The 19,749-nt window shown below is 44.5% G+C and overlaps 1 protein-coding gene across 1 annotated transcript in view; it reads left to right on the forward strand.

The window, feature by feature from the left end:
* DNA2 (DNA replication helicase/nuclease 2) overlaps positions 1 to 13,406 on the forward strand; it is a 111,302-nt gene extending 97,896 nt beyond the window's left edge. Inside the window, exons 16-21 of the mRNA XM_040435634.1 lie at positions 1,385 to 1,474; positions 1,563 to 1,764; positions 1,974 to 2,063; positions 8,775 to 8,957; positions 10,524 to 10,670; positions 12,540 to 13,406. Coding sequence (XP_040291568.1) covers positions 1,385 to 1,474; positions 1,563 to 1,764; positions 1,974 to 2,063; positions 8,775 to 8,957; positions 10,524 to 10,670; positions 12,540 to 12,584 — 757 coding nt within the window. The 3' untranslated portion in view covers positions 12,585 to 13,406. The remainder of the gene's footprint in view (positions 1 to 1,384; positions 1,475 to 1,562; positions 1,765 to 1,973; positions 2,064 to 8,774; positions 8,958 to 10,523; positions 10,671 to 12,539) is intronic.
* The last annotated feature ends 6,343 nt before the right edge of the window (positions 13,407 to 19,749 follow it).

Genomic DNA, 19,749 nt, shown 5'->3' on the forward strand with positions numbered 1-19,749 from the left:
AGGTTCCTCGGTTTGGTTCGGCCTGTCCGGCATTAATTGTTTCTAGTGGGGTTTTTGTTCCTCTCCTACTGCTTGGGCACAAACTGATATGCGCTCTCTCGGCTGGAGGGGGTATAGCCGGCAGAGGAGGAGCTAACACTTTTTAGCCTAGTGTCTCCTCCTAGTGGCAGCAGCAAGCTATACCCACGGTCCTGTGTCCCCCAATGAACTCGGCGAGAAAGAGATTTTACAGATGAGTATCCCATGACGAATATAAAAAATGAAAATCGGACATCATATAGTACATGAGAATGTCTTTCTAACAAAGCTAGAACCAGCCCTGTACCTCACATGGATCCAGAGATCTCCACATTCATTGTTCTGCTAGATTTATATCAAGCTGACAGCTCAAGGGGAGTGTCTTTTCTGCTACAGCTCAGGGGGCGTGTCCATGCTCTCCCTATCACAGCTCAGGGGGCGTGTCCATGCTCTCCCTATCACAGCCCAGGAGGCAGTTGAAGGATGATTCTGAGCATGTGCGACCATCCCAGTAAGGGTACTTTCACGCTAGCGTTAAAGTTTTCCGGTATTGAGGTCAGTCACAGGGGCTCAGTACCGGAAAAAAAACACTTTAATTTTATTCTAATGCATTTTGAATGGAGAGCAATCCGTTCAGTATGCATCAGGATGTCTTCAGTTCAGTCTCTCTTACGGTATTTGGCCGGAGTATCTACTGCAGCATGCTGTGGTATTTTCTCCGGCCAGAATTTCGGAACACTTGCCGGAATGCCGGATCCGGCATTAATTTCCATTGAAATTTATTAATGCCGGATCCGGTTTCCCAATGTGTGCATGCACAGACAATTAAATCAGAAAAAAAAAAATACCAGATCTGTTTTTCTGGATGACACCGGAGAGACAGATCCAGAAACAAATGCTATCCGTTTGCATATGGACTTCCAGATCCGGCAGGCAGTTCCGGCGACGTAACGCAAGTGTGAAAGTACCCTAAGCTGGACAAAGAAGTGAGGAGAAAAAACACAGCAGGTGGTGCTATACAGATACATTTTATTGAATAACTCAGTGGCTATCCTAAATCTTTAATTACATTAAATTACAAAAGTATTCAGATCCAGGTGCTGATTTGAAAACTGTAAAGTATTATTTTTTGTGGGACTACACCTTTTAATCTTTCTAGTTTTATAAGCAAAGTGTCAAGTTATCAGAATGTGGCTGTAGATATATTTTGGCCCTGCAGAGCCCCTGTAATGTTCAAGAAAAGAGAATGATAGTGAGCCATGAGTTCCTCCATGTCACAGAGAGGCATGGTGCAGCTAACGCAACTCTGTAATGTGATGACCTTACAAAAAAATAAATGTTTCACACCTTTTTTATGTTTTGTCAGGGAATTGGGAATGAGTGAGAGTTTGTTCAAGAGGCTGGAGAGGAACCAGGATGCTGTTGTCCAGCTCACTGTGCAGTATCGTATGAATAGGTAATGGACCTGTCATACTGTTGGTTTTTGCACATATATGTAATTTGCTGCATCTGTGTTGATCATTAATTTTTTTTTATTCAATTAGCAAGATAATGGCTCTGAGCAATAAGCTAGTATATGAAGGGCGGCTAGAATGCGCCTCTGAGCGTGTGTCCGCTGCCATCATCCATCTACCTCAGCTCCAGTCTCTGCAGCTGGAGTTGGAATTCAGGGAGTCCCCAGAAAATGCGTGGGTCAGAGATGTTTTACAACCAAGCAACCCAGTCTTCTTTCTGAATACAGAGGAGGTAGGTTTCATTGAAAGCTCATCTGTCTGATATCTGGACTAGAAATGGTGATTTCCTTCTGAATGCACTAACATAATATTCCTTCCAGGACATGGTTTTCAATGACTACTCTCATTCATTTGCAAATGTCAAGTTCTTTTATAAAGTAAAAACCTGTAGAGACCGGACAGCTATGAAAAACAAATAATGTCTTTTACTGTGCTTTCTAGATTCCTGCTTTAGAAACAGAAGAAAAATGCGGTGTCAGTAACTCGATTGAAGCCAAGTTGGTGTTCCTATTAACGTCTCTGTTCCTGAAGGTTGGTTTGACTACAAATGTGTCTACCTTTTCAATGCTATGTTAGAATTAAAAAATATATATATATATATATATATATATATATATATATATATATATATATATATATATATATATATATATATATAAAACACAGTGAGGAGTTGCTTGCTATATGGGAGATATTTTCTAGGGATGAGAAAATCAACTTCGGATGCTTCATCCGAAGTAGATTCGCATAAAACTTTGTTTAAATACTCTACGGAGCAGACGCCACTATGTAAGTAGTACCTTGGAACTAGGGTTGTCTCGGGTATCGATACTTTTATACCAGTCTCAGTTCGGTACCAGGATTTCCATTTTCTCGATACTGGGCTGCGCTATCAGCGCGCCATGTTCCCTCAGCAGCACAGGGGAGAAGGAGTCACTCTCCACTCCCCCCCTTCCCTGTGCCGCGCTGCCAATTAGGCGAGAAAGGGGCGGGCGCACTGCGCCACCAATGATGATTAACGTCTAATACAAATACAGGCGGCGGTGCCCAGCCTCTGACAGGAAGCTGCGGTCCGCCCCTGGTGTCAGATATACAGGCGGTGCAGTGCTGCCGGCATCAGGCAGTGAACTGTCAGTGGGAACTAACTATGCGCTATCTTTTGTAGCAGGGGGAGCTGATAGTTCAGAACATTCCAGCACGTAGTGGCGTGAGGGGGAGGGGACATACACTATCTGATTGGCCTAACTAAGAAAGGGCAAGTGCGAGATTACAAGCAGTGACTGAGAAGATTCGCTGTCAAAGTCTAGGGGGAGGGAAATAGGCTCTGATTGTGTGAGGGGAAGGAATTATTTATGCAAATGAGCATAACGTCGGGAAATATTTAGAGGGTGATATAATAGGACATGTTAGTCCTGAGAAGGTTATGGATGGATCGCTAGGAACTATCAAGATAGACAAGCTTGAAGGTACATTCAGTTTTATATGTGAAAACATGGTGACAGGTTCCCTTTAAAGTCTTTGGTGGCGCAGTGCGCCCCCCCACCCCAGTATTAAAATCATTGGCAGTGGCAGCTTCTGATCGGAGCCCCAGCAGTGTAATCCTGGGGCTCCGATCGGTTACCATGGCATCCAGGATGCTACTGAAGCCCTGGCTGCCATGGTAAGCTCCCTGCTGCTGTGTGTACTATGCACAGGGCAGCGGGGAGAGTGTGAAGTCCTATTCGCCCTAATAGAGCTCTATTAGGGAGTTAATCGTGTCTCTGATTAAGAAGTTCTAAATGCGCTCCCTCTCTTAAAATCTGCCACAGCATTCCTTGCTGATGCCTCCGCAGAATCCGTACGGTTTGCGGCTAAGGATGCAGGGCTCTCAAATGCGGCTCTGAGAGCCCTTTGGGTATCATGTTGGTCTGGAGACAAGGTCTCTAAATCTAGACTCTGTTCTATCCCTTTCTCAGGTGAATATATATTCAGACCCGAACTAGATAAAATACTTGAGAAAGCTTCTGATAAAAAAAGGATTTCCAGAAGAAAACGTCTACAAAAGGAAATGCCCCTTTCGTGCCCCCTCTAATCAGAACAGATCTTACAGTGGTAAAGTAAAAACTTGGCGTTATAGTTACCCTAAAGGAGGGAGAGGAAGGGGTTTCCTCGCCTCATCTCAGAAGGGAAACGAAAATCGGTGATGCCAGAGTGTGGGGGGGGGGGGGGGGGGGAAGACTGAAGAAATTTTTTCCTTTCTGGGAGCAAATTTCCTCAAACCCATGGGCTCTAAAAATTATCTAATTGGGCTACAGGATTCAATTCTCTGCCCTTCCCCCAAGAAGATTTACAGTTTCAAAACTCCCTGCTCCAACGTATCAAAGCCCAATTTGGAAGGGTGTTCAGGAGTTAATATCGAAACAGGTGATAACAGAGGTACCCCCATTGGAAAGAGGAAAAGGGTTCTACTCTACTCTTTTTCTGGTGAAAAAGAAAGAGGGTTCCTTTTGGACCATTATAAACCTGAAGCTCCTAAACAAATTTATTTCCTACCAGAAATTTCGTATGGAGACACTAAATTTAATCATGCCCCTGTTACAGGAAGAGTCAGTCATGTGCACGGTAGATTTAAGTGACGGTTACTACCATGTCCCAATACATCACAATTCCCAGCAATTTCTGAGATTTGCAATAAAAGATCACAAGGGCGATATTCACCATTACCAATTTACCGCTCTCCCTTTCGGCATATCCTCTGCTCCACGAGTGTTCGTAAAACTGATAATAGAGGTAGTAGCATATCTGAGAAAAAAGGGATTGACAATCTTCCCTTACCTGGATGATTTCTTAATAACCAACAACTCTGCTTCCCAACTACAGAAGGACCTGAAAGTTTTTCTACTGACCTTGGACAGACTGGGATGGCTGGTCAACAGAATGAAATCAAACCTAGTACCATCGACCAAGATCAGGTTTCTAGGGGTTATCCTGGACTCTCAAAAACAGTTAACCAGTCTACCTCGGGACAAGATATCAGATATCCAAAGGAAGATCACAGTATTTTCTTCCAGAAGGACTTATTCCATCAGAGACTCAATCTAGGTGAGTCTTCTAGGTGTCCTCACTTCTTGCATCCCATCAGTCCAATGGTGTCAGATTCACTTCAGACCCCTTCAAATGTGGATACTCAGCGTATGGGACAAACTTTATTTTTTTCTCTAGATCAGTGTTACCATACCTCAGAGGATAAAATCCTCACTGCAGTGGTGGAGGATCCAGGAGAATATGACCAGAGGAGTAACATGGAAGAAGATACCTCACACCCAGAATAACACAGATGCAAGCCAGTGGGGCTGGGGGGTCAAAAAAATATATTATCAGGGGCCATGGTCCAGTTTAATCAGGAGTCAGTCAGTCAAACTATCGGGAGCTGAGGGCGGTATGGGAAACTCTAAAGATTGCAGAATCACAACTCCGGGGCCGTCATTTAAAAATACTTTCAGACAACATGGCGACCATAAAATACCTAAATCATTAAGGAGGTACGAAATCTGAGTCTACTAAAACTATACACAAAAATATTCAGTTGGGCAGAAATAAACATAGAATCTATTTCAGCGGTTCATCTGAAAGGATCTCTGAATATAGAAGCCGACTACTTGAGCTGAAAAAAGATAGACCAATCGGACAGGTCCTTGAACAAAGAGATCTTCCATGTGATAACAAACAAATGTGGCATACCGGAAGTGGACCTGTTTGCCTCTCGGGAAAATTCAAAGGTTCCAATATTTTTCTCCCTAGACCCCAGTGACAACCCGTGGATTCTAGACGCCTTCTCCATCACATGGGACCAAGCGCTGTACTATGCCTTCCCGCCGTTTCCGATCATACCAAGAGTGATACAGAAGATTCATCAGGACGGAACAAACATCATACTAATAACACCTTGTTGGCTGAAAAAGAGCTGGTTTCCCGTTATTCGGAAGATGGCCATTGAAGGTCCTTGGCTCCTCCCAAGAAGGAAGGACCTTCTACATCAGGGTCCAATTTTTCATCCGGACCCGGACTTTCTAAATTTGACAGCTTGGATCCTGAAACCCAAATCTTGAGATTCCAAGGTCTTTTAGATTCGGTGATGTCTACTCTTAAGGCCTCCAGGAAGAAAGTTACCTTCGCCATTTATATGAAGCTCTGGAAGAAATTTTGTTCTTGGTCGGGATCATCTTCTAATAAATCCGCTCCCAATATACAATCGATTCTGGATTTCTTGCAGAATGGCTTCGATATAGGTTTAAGACCTTCGACCCTCAGAGTTCAAGTATCCGCCTTAAGTTGTTTCTACGACACTGAATCAGCAAATCATAAATGGTTCAAAAGATTTATGAGAGTGGTTACCAGAATACTTCCAACGTTAAAATCTCGCATTCCTACCTGGGACTTAAATATAGTTCTCACAGGATTATCACGTCCCCCCTTTGAACCATTGAGTGACTATTCTCTAAAGCTAAAATCGTTTAAAACTGCATTCCTAGTGGCCATCACTACTTCCAGAAGAATTATCAGGTCTACTGTTGTTTTTTTTTTTTTCTATTTTTTTCCTTTTTCTTTTTTTCCCTTTCTTCTAGTGGGTTACAGGCAGCCTTAGCTAACTACCCAGGAGAGGGGAGTCCAGAGGGTCACTAAGCCCGCTGCTCGTCTCCAGAAGACTAGGAGGACCAGAGGTTCCTAAATCCTCTGTATCCCGCCAGCTTTCGGGTCACCATGACCGCCCCACGCCAAGTTCCCTCTGTTACCGGTGTTGCAACCCTCCCCAGGTGGCAGAAAACAGCAGACTGGTGAGTATTTTCTTCTCAGCCCCCAAAGCCTCCTTCCTCCCTCCCCCTTCTCAGGTTACTCCTACGTGAATGACCCATACTGAGGCCTGCTTTCCTGCAGCTGAGGCCTTGGTTTTCTGCAGGCGCCCCCAACACCATCACCCCTAGTCCCCTCCTGAGGCCTCTTGAGGGGCACGTTTCTACGGGTTTCTTCCCCTCGGGCCACCTTCCTCCGCCTGGGCCGCCCGTAATCAAGGCCCCGGCTCCTCTGCAGCCTATCTCCCATCCGCCTCCCGCGGCAGATGGCAAGCACCTGGCCGGCTTCTCCATTCGGCCATGGCATGTCGCGGCGCCACCGCTATCTTGGAGGGGAGGGGGGAAGCCTTCCTTAGGGTGGCTGTGTCCCTCCTTCCCCCTGGGGACAGAACGGGCCCGCTGCACCCCCATGTGATCACCGAAGGCCAACATTCATTCGCGGGGGCGGGGCATGAGGTTCTCCTCGCTCCCCCTACTTCGCCCTCTTTCATCCTTCTGGCGTGAATTCTTGGCCTTTTTTTTGTGCTCCGCCCACTTCAGGAGGAACTCTGGCAATCGTCCTCTGCACGTTTGGACAAGCTACATTGAGGGACACAGGCCGGGTAAGCTACTCCCCCTCCCCTCCTTCCTACAGGGTCTAGCCTTCTCCCCTCATCCTCCTATCTGTCACTACAGGGCATTCACTATGTCCGAGCCCAGGCCCCAAAACAGGCGGCGACTTCTGTGCGCCATTTTGCCTGTGCTTGTTGTCGCTCAAAATTCCCATGTGGTCAATTGGATCCCCTCTGCTCTTCGTGACACAGCACCAAATGGCTCTGACCCTGACCCAGTTGACTCTCCTGCCTAGCCCATGGCAGAACCAGAGTGTTCCCTGTCAAAGATGGTACAAGACGTCTCACATACCAACGAAGCCATCGTGGAAATGCTGGGGCGTTTGTCCGCAAGGCAGTCCTCTGATCAGTCCAACTCTGGGGATCCTATGGCTAATCCCCATCGTGGTCGTCCTGCAAAATGGGCCAGGTCTCCCTCCACCTGTCTCACCGCCGCCCTTCCCCCCCAGAGAGTCCTGCTTGGATGTGTCCTCCCTGGAAGAGGCATGTTCCGAGGAAAAAGAAATGTAGATGCTGACTTTGTCTCTCCTGAGGACCAGTTGAAGACCCTGCACCCTCATCAGCCGGCTCCAGTTTTTCCTTCAGGCGGTCCCGTCGCTCGCCAAAATGTTTCCCTAACCACCAGGATTTTGATTCCTCTCTTTCCAAGAAGTGGAGTTTTTACCTTGCCAAAATGCTTAGACGTCTTAAACCCCTTTCCGGAGTATTTGACAAAGTGGTTGTCCTCTCCTATTGTGGACCCTCCCGCATCCCACTTAGCTAAACATACCACTTTGCCTATGGCAGATGGGGCTTCCTTTTTCGACCACAGAGATAAAAAATTGGAATCCTTTGCGAAGTCATCCTTTTGAAGCAGTGGGAACGGCACTGCATCCAGTCTTTGCCTCTACGTGGGTGAACAAAGCTATGGGTGAGTGAGCAAACAAACTACGCCAGGGCCTCTCCTCTGGGGACCACCCGGAAAAACTTTCTGATATTGCCCTGCAGCTCTCCCAGGCCAGTTCTTACGTTTGTGAAGCCTCTCTAGATGCGGCCAGACTTATGTGCCGCTCGTCAGCTCTCTTGGTGGCTATTCCCCGTACCCTTTGGCTCTCCTGCTGGGCGGCAGATAATGTCTCAAAACGAGCCTTGATGGCCTTCCCCTTTGCCGGCAGCAGACTTTTTGGCAAGCGCCTGGATGAAATTATCCTAGACTACAGGTGGTAAGAGCACTCATTTACCACAGAACAGAGTGCGCTTCAACAGATCGAAAAAGTGTAGGCCTCTTTTTCGTCCCTTTTTAAAGTTTTTTCCAGCCCTAAGCGGCCATCCGACAAGGCAATCCTGGATCGGAAGCGCAAGCCTTCCTTTAAACCTCGCCCTTCCTGGCGTCCCAGCCAACAGGGCTCCAAGTCCTATACCACCAAGACTTCCTCTGCATGACGTGCAGCTTTCAATGCCCCCCAACCGGCTTACCGGGTACCCATGTGCTATGCCAAGAGTTAGCAATCCTCTGGGGGGGCACGGGCAGTAGTAGCAATATGCGCTCCTGCCTGTACTCACAGCGCTGCTGCGGCCCCATTCATAAATTTCACAGCCCATACACTGCTGAGCTGTCAGCGGTGTACGGAGAACTGAGTTTTAAGCGCACAGTGAATGTGGTGCGATTTACGGATGTAAAAGACTAAGAAAAATACAAAATTGAATAATAAAGTACATTAGAAATAGTTGTATTAGGGACATCATATTTAAAATTGTTACAAAGGTTTAGTTACTCTTTAATGTACGAATCATACCAATTCCATTTTTCTCCCATTTACCAGGCTGGAAGCAAGCCCTCCGACATCGGGATCATCGCTCCATATCGTCAGCAATTGAAAGTGATCTCTGGCTATTTTACTAACTTGTCATACAGCGCTGTAGAGGTTAACACCGTGGACAAATACCAGGGAAGAGACAAAAGTATTATCATTTTGTCATTCGTTAGAAGTAATATTGAAGGGAAAGTAAGTCTAATTCTATTCTGCATTTCTACGTTTTTACCTGAAATTTTAGTAAAATTATTGTGACTTTAAAATGCTTTCTGTTTTCCTAAGGGTACTTTAACACTAGTGTTTATCTTTTCCGGCACTGAGTTCCCTCATAGGGGCTCAATACCGGAAAATAACTGATCAGTTTCATCCCCATGCATTCTGAATTGAGAGAAATTTGTTCAGGATGTCTTCAGTTCAGTCACTGATCGGCGCTTTGGACGGAGAAAATACCGCAGCATGATGCGGTATTATCTCCGTCCAAAATTCCGGATCAGTTGCCGGAGCCGGCATTAATTTATATTGAAATATATTAGTGCCAGATCCGGCATTAAAAATACCGCAATGCTGGATCCATCCTTCAGACCGGTATAAATGTGAAAAAAATATAGAACGGATCCGTTCTTGCAATGCATTTGTAAGATGGATCCGGATCCGTCTACAAATGTTGTCCATTTGCATGCAGATTGCCGGATCACTCTGCCGCAAGTGTGAAAGTAGCCTAATAGATTTGAAATCAAATGATTTTGTAGAAATTTCTAGGGTTGTCTCTATAGCAAAATGTATGTCCACGATACAAAGAAATGGTGTTGATGTGTCACCTACTGGTGGTGGAACTACACTAATCAATATGTAAGCACCCAAATATATTTATAAAATTGTCAGATTCCCCAAGGGGTTAATTACAGTACCACACTATACTATAGTTTCCATCGTAGCATAAGTTATTATATATCAGGTTTGTATAATGCAGCTTACAGTCACATCTACAGGTATCCTTTCTTACACCATTTAAAGAGACCTGTTACCTTTCCTGACGTTGGATTTAGTGAATGCTTGTATTCACCATGAAATAACAAGCATATAGGAGTATATTTTCTTAGAATGCAACCTTGTAGTGTTCCTCCGTTATTCCTTTTAGACATTTCTGAATTGACTGACACCTGGGTGGGTCCCTGGGTTGTGTCCCTACACTGTTCAAGAGGACCTTTCATCTGTTTTACTTATAGGAGCTAAATACCTGTACTTGCGGGTACTCCCCGCTGATGCTGCCACACAGCTTTTTTTTTTTTTTAAACATCACCCCGCTACGCCCGCCTGACATTCTCGCGCTCAGTATGTAAATACTGTGCATCGGAACAGGGAGGAGGAGACTCCAGCGTTTCTCAATGGGCGTCTCCTTCTCCCTGGCTGTGCCACAATCCAAAGGAGACGCCCATTGAGAAACCCTGGCGTCTCCTCCTCCCAGTTCCGATGCTCAGTATTAGACTGAGCGCGAAAACTTCATTAGGGCGCAGCAGGGCGTAGGAGCCATGTTTAAAAAAAATAAAAAATAACGGATGGCAGCATCAGCAAGTACAGGTATTCATCTCCTATAAGTAAAACAGATGAAAGGTCCTCTTTCAGTCTGTGCTGTTATCCCTTTTAATATTATCTCTCTAGGAGGAATAACAGAGGAACAGCACATTGCAGGAATGCATAAGAATTAGTGTGTTTTGAAATCTGTTCTGAATCTGTTCAACATCCTTTTTCTCTGAGCAGCTTGGGGATCTTCTAAAGGATTGGAGGAGACTGAATGTGGCCCTCACACGAGCCAAGCACAAGCTCGTAATGATCGGCTGTGTTCCTACACTGTGTCGCTTTGAATCCCTGGAGAAGCTAATCTGCCATCTGCGGAGTGAAAACCTCATATCCTTTTTGTGATATTTGCACAGCATAAGCTTGTGATACATAAATCCAAGTGCTTAGGTAGCCATGAGTAAAAATAAGAAGGACTTAGGCTACTTTCACACTGGCGTTTCTGGGTCCGCTTGTGAGATCCGTTTCAAGGCTCTCACAAGAGGCCCAAAACGGATCCGTTCAGCCCCAATGCATTCTGAATGGATAAGGATCCGTTCAGTGTGCATCAGTTTGGCTCCGTTCCGCCTCCATTCCGCTCTGGAGGCGGACACCAAAACGCTGCGCTATGCGGAGCCAAACGTATCCGTCCTGACTTACAATGTAAGTCAATGGGGACGGATCCGTTTACACTGACACAATATGGTGCAATTGCAAACGGATCCGTCCCCCATTGACTTTCAATGTAAGTCAGGACGGATCCGTTTGACTTAGTTAGACTTAGATTTTTTTATTTTTTTTACAGACTAATGCAAACGGATCCGTTCTGAACGGATACCAGTGTTTGCATTATAGGTGCGGGTCCGTCTGTGCAGATACCAGACGGATCCGCACCTAAACGCAGGTGTGAAAGTAGCCATAGCTGTACCAAGAAATTATCAAATTCAGGTTATTCACCACCCCATCTTGGATTCATTGTTTGTTGGCAGCACATCCCTGCCCACAATCAGTTATTTTAATTACCGCATTTGCTCATTCATCAGGTGATTAGCGGCATCTTTAGGCCTCATGCACCCAACTGTATCCATTTTGTGGTTTGCAAACTGCTCCCCGTTGCCTGGCTCAAAACATCCAGCGACGTTGGGGAGGGGGGGGGGATGCTAGCCAATTGCAGGCTACAAGGAGGACGATCCTCCCTAGCATTGCGGCTGCCACTAGGGAGGCTTGTCTCCGTTGCAGCATTCTATTGGCTGCTCCCGGTGTTGCCATACGTTTTGATCCGTGTGATGTGAGATGCAGAGGCGGCCGTGCAGGGATCAGAAGCAACGTGGGTGTGGGGGAGTGGGTCAAGTTTAATCCATATGAGGTGCCTGGGCATTGGGGGGTGGGTTCATTATAGGTATTGGATAACCCCTTTAAGGCCTATTTTACACGGTCAGCGTTTCGTCAGTATTTTTGCATTAGTATTTGTAAGCCAGAACCAGGAGTGGGTCCAAAACGCAGAAGAGGCACAAATATTTCTTTGATACATTTCCTCTCTAGGTTCCACTTCTGGTTTTGGATTACAAATACTGACTGTGTGAAACAGGCTTAACTTTAGAGACCAATGCCAGACAGCCGCTGCCTAGGCAAATCAAATAATGTGATGTATCAAAAGATAGATGCTCATGACAGAACATAGCGTTGCCTCTATACAAATCACTAGTGAAACACATGGAAAATTGTGTACAATTTTTTGGGGCACCAGTGTATAAAAAGGACATAAACTGGAGCAGATACAGTGGAGGGCGACCAAGGTAATTAAGGGGATGGGTGCTTTGCTATTTATTCAGTTTGGAAAAAAGACTGATTAGGAGCAATTTAAATACAATATACAAATATATCAAGAGCAGTGAGACTATGGAAGCCTCTGCCAGAGGGAGTGGTGATGGATAATTTCTTGAACAAGTTCAGGAGGGGCCTGGATGTCTTTCTTGAAAGTAATGATGGATTACTAGGTTTCTGGAGATGGGACATTGATCCAGGGAATTATTCTGCTATATTTGGAGTTGGGAAAGCATGTTATGGTTTCCTTTTGAACGATATAACTAAAGACTCCTCTTGCATTACTTTAAATGGTCACACTGGTTCCACATTTCAGATGTATTTTCAAGTCACCTGGTAATAACATATACAATACAGATGATCTTATTTTTAGTTTATGCTCCTTGACACCAGCACATTATGAATCTCCCTCCAGGAGCTCATGAACACTTTCCAATGTGATCCATGCGATTGCGTATACGGTGGATATCATTTCAAGATTTCAATAGCTGCTTTACTTTTCCAGAGGAGATTCTTTCAAAGACAATCACTGGACCTAATGTGATTTGTTGTTAATGCTGCTGGAAAATTCCCGTGTATAGAAGTGTCCTGTACGTGTAGTGACCCTGCTTTGTTACCGTTCCTGTCGTAACCTGGATATAAATGTAGCTGTTGCAATGAAATGGTTATTGAAGGGGTTCTCCCATAAGTGTCTGATCGGCTGTGGTCCAACTGCTGGGATGGAGCCTTGTATTTGAATGGACCAGTGGTCACTCCTGCACAATTCCCCTCCATTCAATTCTGTTGGACTGCCGGAGACAGCCAACCGCGTGTACTCGGCTACTTATGGCAGTCCCGTAGAGTTGGATGGGGGGTGGTAGTGTGCATACTTGACCACTGATGGCATTCAGACGTGGTATCCAGTGACTGGACACCTGCGAACCAGACATTAAATACATATCCTGAGGATAATGGGACAACCCTCTTGAGTGTTAGTTCATTATATTGATTATTTGGTAATCGAAGCACATTCCTGACCTCCATCTCATCCAGTCTCTTGATGTTAGTTTTAGATTAACCATCTCCTTTGTAAAAAGCGGTGTACGTTTCGGATACACTAAAGAGCAGTCACATTGATGTTGCGTGCACACATGTAGCCGCTCATTCATGTAAAGTAATACGCTATAATAATAATTTTGTTGTGACTGGAAAATGTTCAGAGTTCAATCTTGCCTCACTGGTCTACAGTAATTAAGCTATGGTCTAAACTAATTTATGTGTTTGTTTTTTGTCTTTTTATCGAACGTCTTAAGTATTTTTCACATTTATACTACAATAAAATGTTGCTTTACATTGTGTTGTGTTAATTGGCACAAGTTATATCAATACCTCTTCCATGTCTTTAATATTTGAACATCATTTCCTGCATAACATACCAGTGTTTGCACTTCTGATGGCAGCGTTTTTGAGGTTTTACATTAATTCATTGCATCCAGAATTTGTCGCTAATCTCGCAAGGACAGAGGAGGACTTTCTTTTGCAGAGGTAGATGGTGGGTTAGGGGCCAATCAATGTAGCAGCAACTATTAGCTTTGAAGAGAGAAGGTTGTCCTGAGGAGCTTCACGTTATATGACCTTTTATAGCAAGTATATTATTGGAGTGCTTTTTTTTATTGGTATGTTAGGGCTTATTCAGACTGGTATGTTTTTTTGCGGTCCGCAAAAATGCAGATCCTTTTTTATTTTTGCTGTCAGTTCAGTATGTCCGCAAAAAAAAAAAAGTATTGCAATCCGCATTTTTGCAGACCCATAGACTTCAATGGGGCTACGTCCCGATTTTTCACTGGCAAGTATAGGACATGTTTTATTTGTTTTGCGGGGCCGTGGAACTGAAGTAAAGATGCGGACAGCACACAGAGTGCTGTCTGCATCTTTTGGGGCCACATAGAGCGGAATGGGTCCACATCTATTCCGCAAAATTGAGCATCAGATACGGAAAACAACATACAGCCGTCTGAATGAGCCCTTATTGTGATCTTTGCACGTGTAAAATTTATGGAAGAATTGAAGCAAGAGAGAATAACGGGAAAAAATGTATAAGGTGATCTCTTCATATTGATGGATGAATGTCCACGTGTCAGGAAGTCTCATCCAAAATGTATGTATCCCAATTGTTAACCTTGATCATCACCCTGAGGCATATAAAAGAACAGTTGAAGTGCTAGGTGAAATTCTGACTCTGTTATTTACATTGAGTGGGACCATCTAAAACATCTGTGCATTTGCTGCTACTGTACTCTAGTAAATGTCATCATGAGTATGTACGGAGAGATAATACTGTTTCCCCCTCTTATGATTTATTCCTGGTTTTGGCTTAAACGTCATAAAAAATCCTGCGTGTGTGGCTGTACCTTTGGAATCCGCTGTAACACAGAGGGGTAGTATGTAGCTGTTGCTATTTAGGAAATGTACACCTTTTAAAGTGGCCATACATATTAGAAAAAAAATTCACTGGAATCCCCACATTTGAATGAGATTGCCCAACTATGTACAGAGTTTGGTGGTCTCCTGACTCTCTCCAGAGAGAATAGATGTTCTCAGAGGAAGTGCGTACACCCCTCTCTCCGCTCAAAAATAAATAAATTGTTGTTTCCCCGTGTATGACCCAGCTTCACTGTTTTTCCATTCTCACAACAGCATGAGAGACCTTATCTTCTAATTTGTAAGGCTTTTGATAAAAACTTAGGCTGGCTTCATATGTTACTTTTTCTTCATATGTGGGCGCAAAGGGGGTCATTTATCAAAACTGGTTTAAAGTAGAACTGGCTTAGTTGCTGATAGCAACCAATCAGATTCCACCTTTAATTTTTCAGAGCTGCTTTGGAAAATGAAAGGTAGTATCTGATTGGTTGCTATGGGCAACTAAGCCAGTTCTACTTTACACCAGTTTTGATAGATGACCCCCAGAGTGCCCGCTTTTCAGGCTCCATAACCCAATCTTTTTCTTGACCTAGTGTTTAAAAAATGCATTTTCAAACTGTGACATGTAGCATACCGTACATTTTTATGGAGTTTTTGGTGGCATTTTGTGCATGCATTTTCTTTCTGATGTTTCACAAGTCCTAAGGAGAAGCCTGTATAAAAAAAAAATGCCATAGCCAGAACATGCTGAATAAAAAAAAGTGGCCTACCGAAAAAATGCAACCACTATAAAAATGCAAAATAGAGATTTAACAGTAACATCTGCCAACAAAAAAGTAGCACTATATAAGTGCATAAAATAAACAAATTATATTGGATGCTGTACGCTCCCCACCCCCAACTCTATCGTCAGGATAGGTCATCAATATGAGATTGGTAGTGGTCCAACTCCTGGCACCCCCACCGAACAGCTGTTTAAGCATATTGTGATGCTCACCTGAGCTCCAGTGAGTAATGAAGCTTACCAACCACAGGAGCCTTCATTTGATAGCAGCTGCGCCTACACCATGTGATGGCACGTTCATCAGTCAGTGAGTGCCGCAGCCTCTTCGTACCGCTATCCTGAGGAATTGGTGTCACGATCGGGGTGGGGACTCCACACTGAACACAGGAGGGAAGGGGAACAGTAACTGGGCCTGGAAACTAGGAAAGGAACAGGTCACCTCCTAGACAACCCTAATCCAGGCCCTGACTACCTATCAATATGAATAGACCTTGAAGGTAGGAATATTCATAAGCGGGATACATAGGCCCTGTTTTCCCTATAAGGCCTTGAAATAAGTATAGGACCAGAGACAACCCATTCCTCCCCAGATGGACAAATGGAAGTCTCCGTCTCAGGCCCAGATACAACAACAGGGAATATAACAAATACAAACAAACGCGACACTTAACTTCTGTAGAGATGGAAGAACAGGAACACCAGAGAGGATCTCACACCAGCTCAGCCAAATGAAGCTATAAACCGCATAGTGTTAAGGGTGGGGTGAGACTATAAAGGGTAGAAGTGATGACCACTGAGCAACAGCTGAGAAAAGGGAGGTGGTCATTAACCCTATCAACACTGAATCAAGGAGGCTGTTAGATTCTTCCACGCTCAACCAATCTCCTTGATTTCCTGACATCAGTCACCTGATCTAAATATCAAATAAAGGGGTTCTTCCGGATTTACATATTGATGGCCTATTGTCACGGTGACAATAGGCCATTAATATGTAAATCCTGGAAAACCCCTTTAATTTGATATTTATTTGTGAGCTCCAATGAGGACAAATGCTATTTTGAGTGATGTCCTCTATAGAGTGCTTTATAAATAAAATTATATGGTGGCATCGTACCCATTACCTGACGTTTGGAGGAAACGCCACTCTCCAACTCAACAGTTGTGTATTTGCCATCATTAGTTTGATTCAGGAGACATTAATTTAGTGAAAGGCAAGGAAGCTGCTCAGATTTATTTATCGGACGCGTCAGAATATATCTTCTATTACAAAGTAACTTATACCATGCATGTTTTTTTAAAATTAAATTGCAGTTTAATGGCATGCTGTATGCAATATACAAAAATATCCATTTGGTATGCATGTTTTAATTTTTTTTAAATAACGAGTATTAAACCGATTCTCTGACAAAGTGATCTGGCGAAGCCTTTATTATAATTCAATATCCACCATGTTATAACAGGTTTCTATTTTCATAGCTCTAATTTTTCATTTGGTTAATTACATTTCCTATTGCAGTCATGCTTGTCAGCTAGAAATTTACATTTCAGTCTAATTATTTTACGTGTTTTTCTCTAAAATGTATACAGTACTGGTTAATACAGTAGGCGGCACATGACGCACAACTATGTGCAGGGTAGTCAGGAAGTTTAATAGTGATTTAGATGTACACCCCAAACAGAAAAGTAGAGAATATAATTGTTGATTTCAGAAATTAATCTTAAAACTTTAATATGTTGTATATTTTTACATCTAGTAATCATGGTGGCAACTTTAGTGCCATCAGTACTTGGACAGATGTCTTCCTACCAATGCAGCAGCTGAGGACTATATGGACAACAGTAATGGGGAGACTGTCACCTTTTGTAACAAAGTATCACGCAGGAGTTGCCTATAATTAACCAGGTTTTTGCAAAGGAACATTTAAAAAAAATAACCTGGAATTAGTCAATTGCTATGAGTAGGGAGACGTATTCTAGAGCCATTTGACTTGGCTGCTGAGGGGCACCAACAAGCCATTTTGTCATGGCTGGAGTATATAGATTCAGGGCTAGGGAAAAAAACAACCTTTTGTGACCAGTGAAAAAAAGCCTTGCTACAACTCTGGTTATAAGCCACATTATTGTTTTGATAAATCTTCCCCGTTCAATTAGCCTAAAGTAGCATTGAGTAGATTTAAGAATACAGTGCTATACTTTAAAGGGAACCTGTTATCAACTTTATGCTGCCCATACAAACGGCAGCATAAAGTAGAGACAGGTGAGTTGATTTCAGCGATCTGTCATTTATAAGTTAAAAGTAAGTGGTTGTCGAGAACCAACATCACAAACGTTGCAGACTGGGCCTGGAAAAGAGTCACGGCCACCTGAGAAGAGTCATGGTCATCCATGAATTCCTGCCCACCTGCTGATGACTGACCGTCTTCTACCTAGTTTTCTCCCTTTCTCTCTAGGAGAGAACTGCCAACCATCAGCAGATGGGTGAGAGAGCAGGAGATTATAATAACTATGACTCTTCTCAGGTAGATTTGACTCTTTTTAAGGCCTGGGCTGTAATGATTATCAAGCTGGTTCTCAGCAACCACTTAAAGGGGTTGTCCGGGATTGGGGACTTTGGTTTAATTGTTTAACAAGGACATAAATATCTCCTACATGACTGTCCTACCTTTCCCATACTTTTCTGATGCCCCGTATTCATTGCACAAATTCTCAGCCGGAAGTGAGTCTTTTCTCACATTCAATGACGTACTGGGTCCCTTCTGCAAAGCAAAGCCGCTTCTTCCGCTTCACAGGGAGCCCGGTGACGTTACCATCAGCCGCAGGCATTATGCAGAGCGCTCGGCAACAGATCGCACTAAGCCACGCCCCTCCGTGGCGGTGACGTCACCGGGCAGGGTGTTGTTCACAATGAAGGAGGCAAGGGAACTATGCTAATTAGCATAGTAAACGCCTCCAATGCAGGCAAATGGGGCAGCAGGCTGGAGATAGAAGCAATACTCTGAGGACTGAGCCAGGAGGAGTTTAGGGGAGTTACTAAAGGGGGGGGGGGAATGTGCGGCAGGAGGCTGAATATGATTCAAGGGGGGCGGATGCATGGAGGACATGGCAATGTGCAGCAGGAGGCGGAATAACAATGAGGGGGCGGAGTCACGGCGGAGAGTCGTCTGAAAGCACGTGATTCTGCGCTGCGCTGGGATCCACAGTGCAGAGCGGCAGGAAGTTAGACAAAAATAAACAGAGATTTAAACAGTGCGTGGGGGACCGTCGGAGCTGTGTAGAAATGGCGAAAATACCTTAAAACATATGGGGGGGGGCCTAAAATCACCTGTTAACAGTGAGTACACTTAAAAAAAAAAACTTTGATCCCGGACAACCCCTTTAAGTTTAGCTCATGAGTGACAGACCGCTGAAATCAGCATTTCTGTCACTACTTAATGCTGCCCTCAGTAAGGTCAGCATAAAGTTGATGATATGTTGCCTTTAAAGACATCTGTCAGCAGATTTGTACCTATGACACCGGCTGACCTGTTACATGTGCACTTGGCAGCTGAAGGCATCTGTGTTGGTCCCATGTTCATATGTGCGCATTGCAGAGAAAAATGAAATGTTAATGTGGGCAAATGAGTCTCTAGGTGCAATGGGGGTGTTGCCGTTACACTCAGAGGCTCTGATCTCTTTGCAACTGCTGCGCCCTCTGCACTGTGAGAGGGCCAGGCGTGATGACCTGTCACTGTCAATCAAAGTGCAGAGGGTGGCAGTTGCAGATTATGCTGCGCCTTTAGGTGTAATGGCAATGCCCCCATTGCTCCTAGTGGCTCATTTGCATATATAAATACATCAATTTTCTCAGCAATGCGGGCACATATGAACATGGGACCAACACGGATGCCTTCAGCTGCCAAGTGCACATGTAACAGGGCAGCCAGCTTCTCTTGCCTGATTCCTTTTAAAGGGCTTCTGTCACCCCCCCATTGTGCAATTTTCATTAGCCAACATTAGCTATTTGCTAATGTTAGCTGAGTGCAATCATACATGTCCTTCCTTTGTCTGTGGCTTATTTCTTGTAAAAATCATACTTTTATCATATGCAAATTTCTTCACTACCAGCAAGATGGGCGTGTACTTGCTGGTAGCCGCTGCATCTGCCACTTCTAGACACGCCCCATCTCCTCTTGATAGACAGGGCCAGCGAGCGCTCTCCTTCTCCCACTGGCCCCGTCTGCTGCTGAATGGCTGCGCCGTAACGTTACTCGATCGGTGCAGGCGTACTGAGTAAAGGACGTGCGCTTGCCAGCTCATTCCTCAGTGCGCCTGCGCCGATTATGTCACACTACACCCGGAAGCAAAGACTGCCGGCATCAGCGATAATCGGCAGTCTTCTCTTGTGACGTAATCGGCGCAGGCGCACTAAGGAAGGAGCTGGCA

This window comes from Bufo bufo, chromosome 6 (genome assembly GCF_905171765.1).
Source record: "Bufo bufo chromosome 6, aBufBuf1.1, whole genome shotgun sequence".
Lineage (NCBI taxonomy): Eukaryota > Metazoa > Chordata > Amphibia > Anura > Bufonidae > Bufo > Bufo bufo.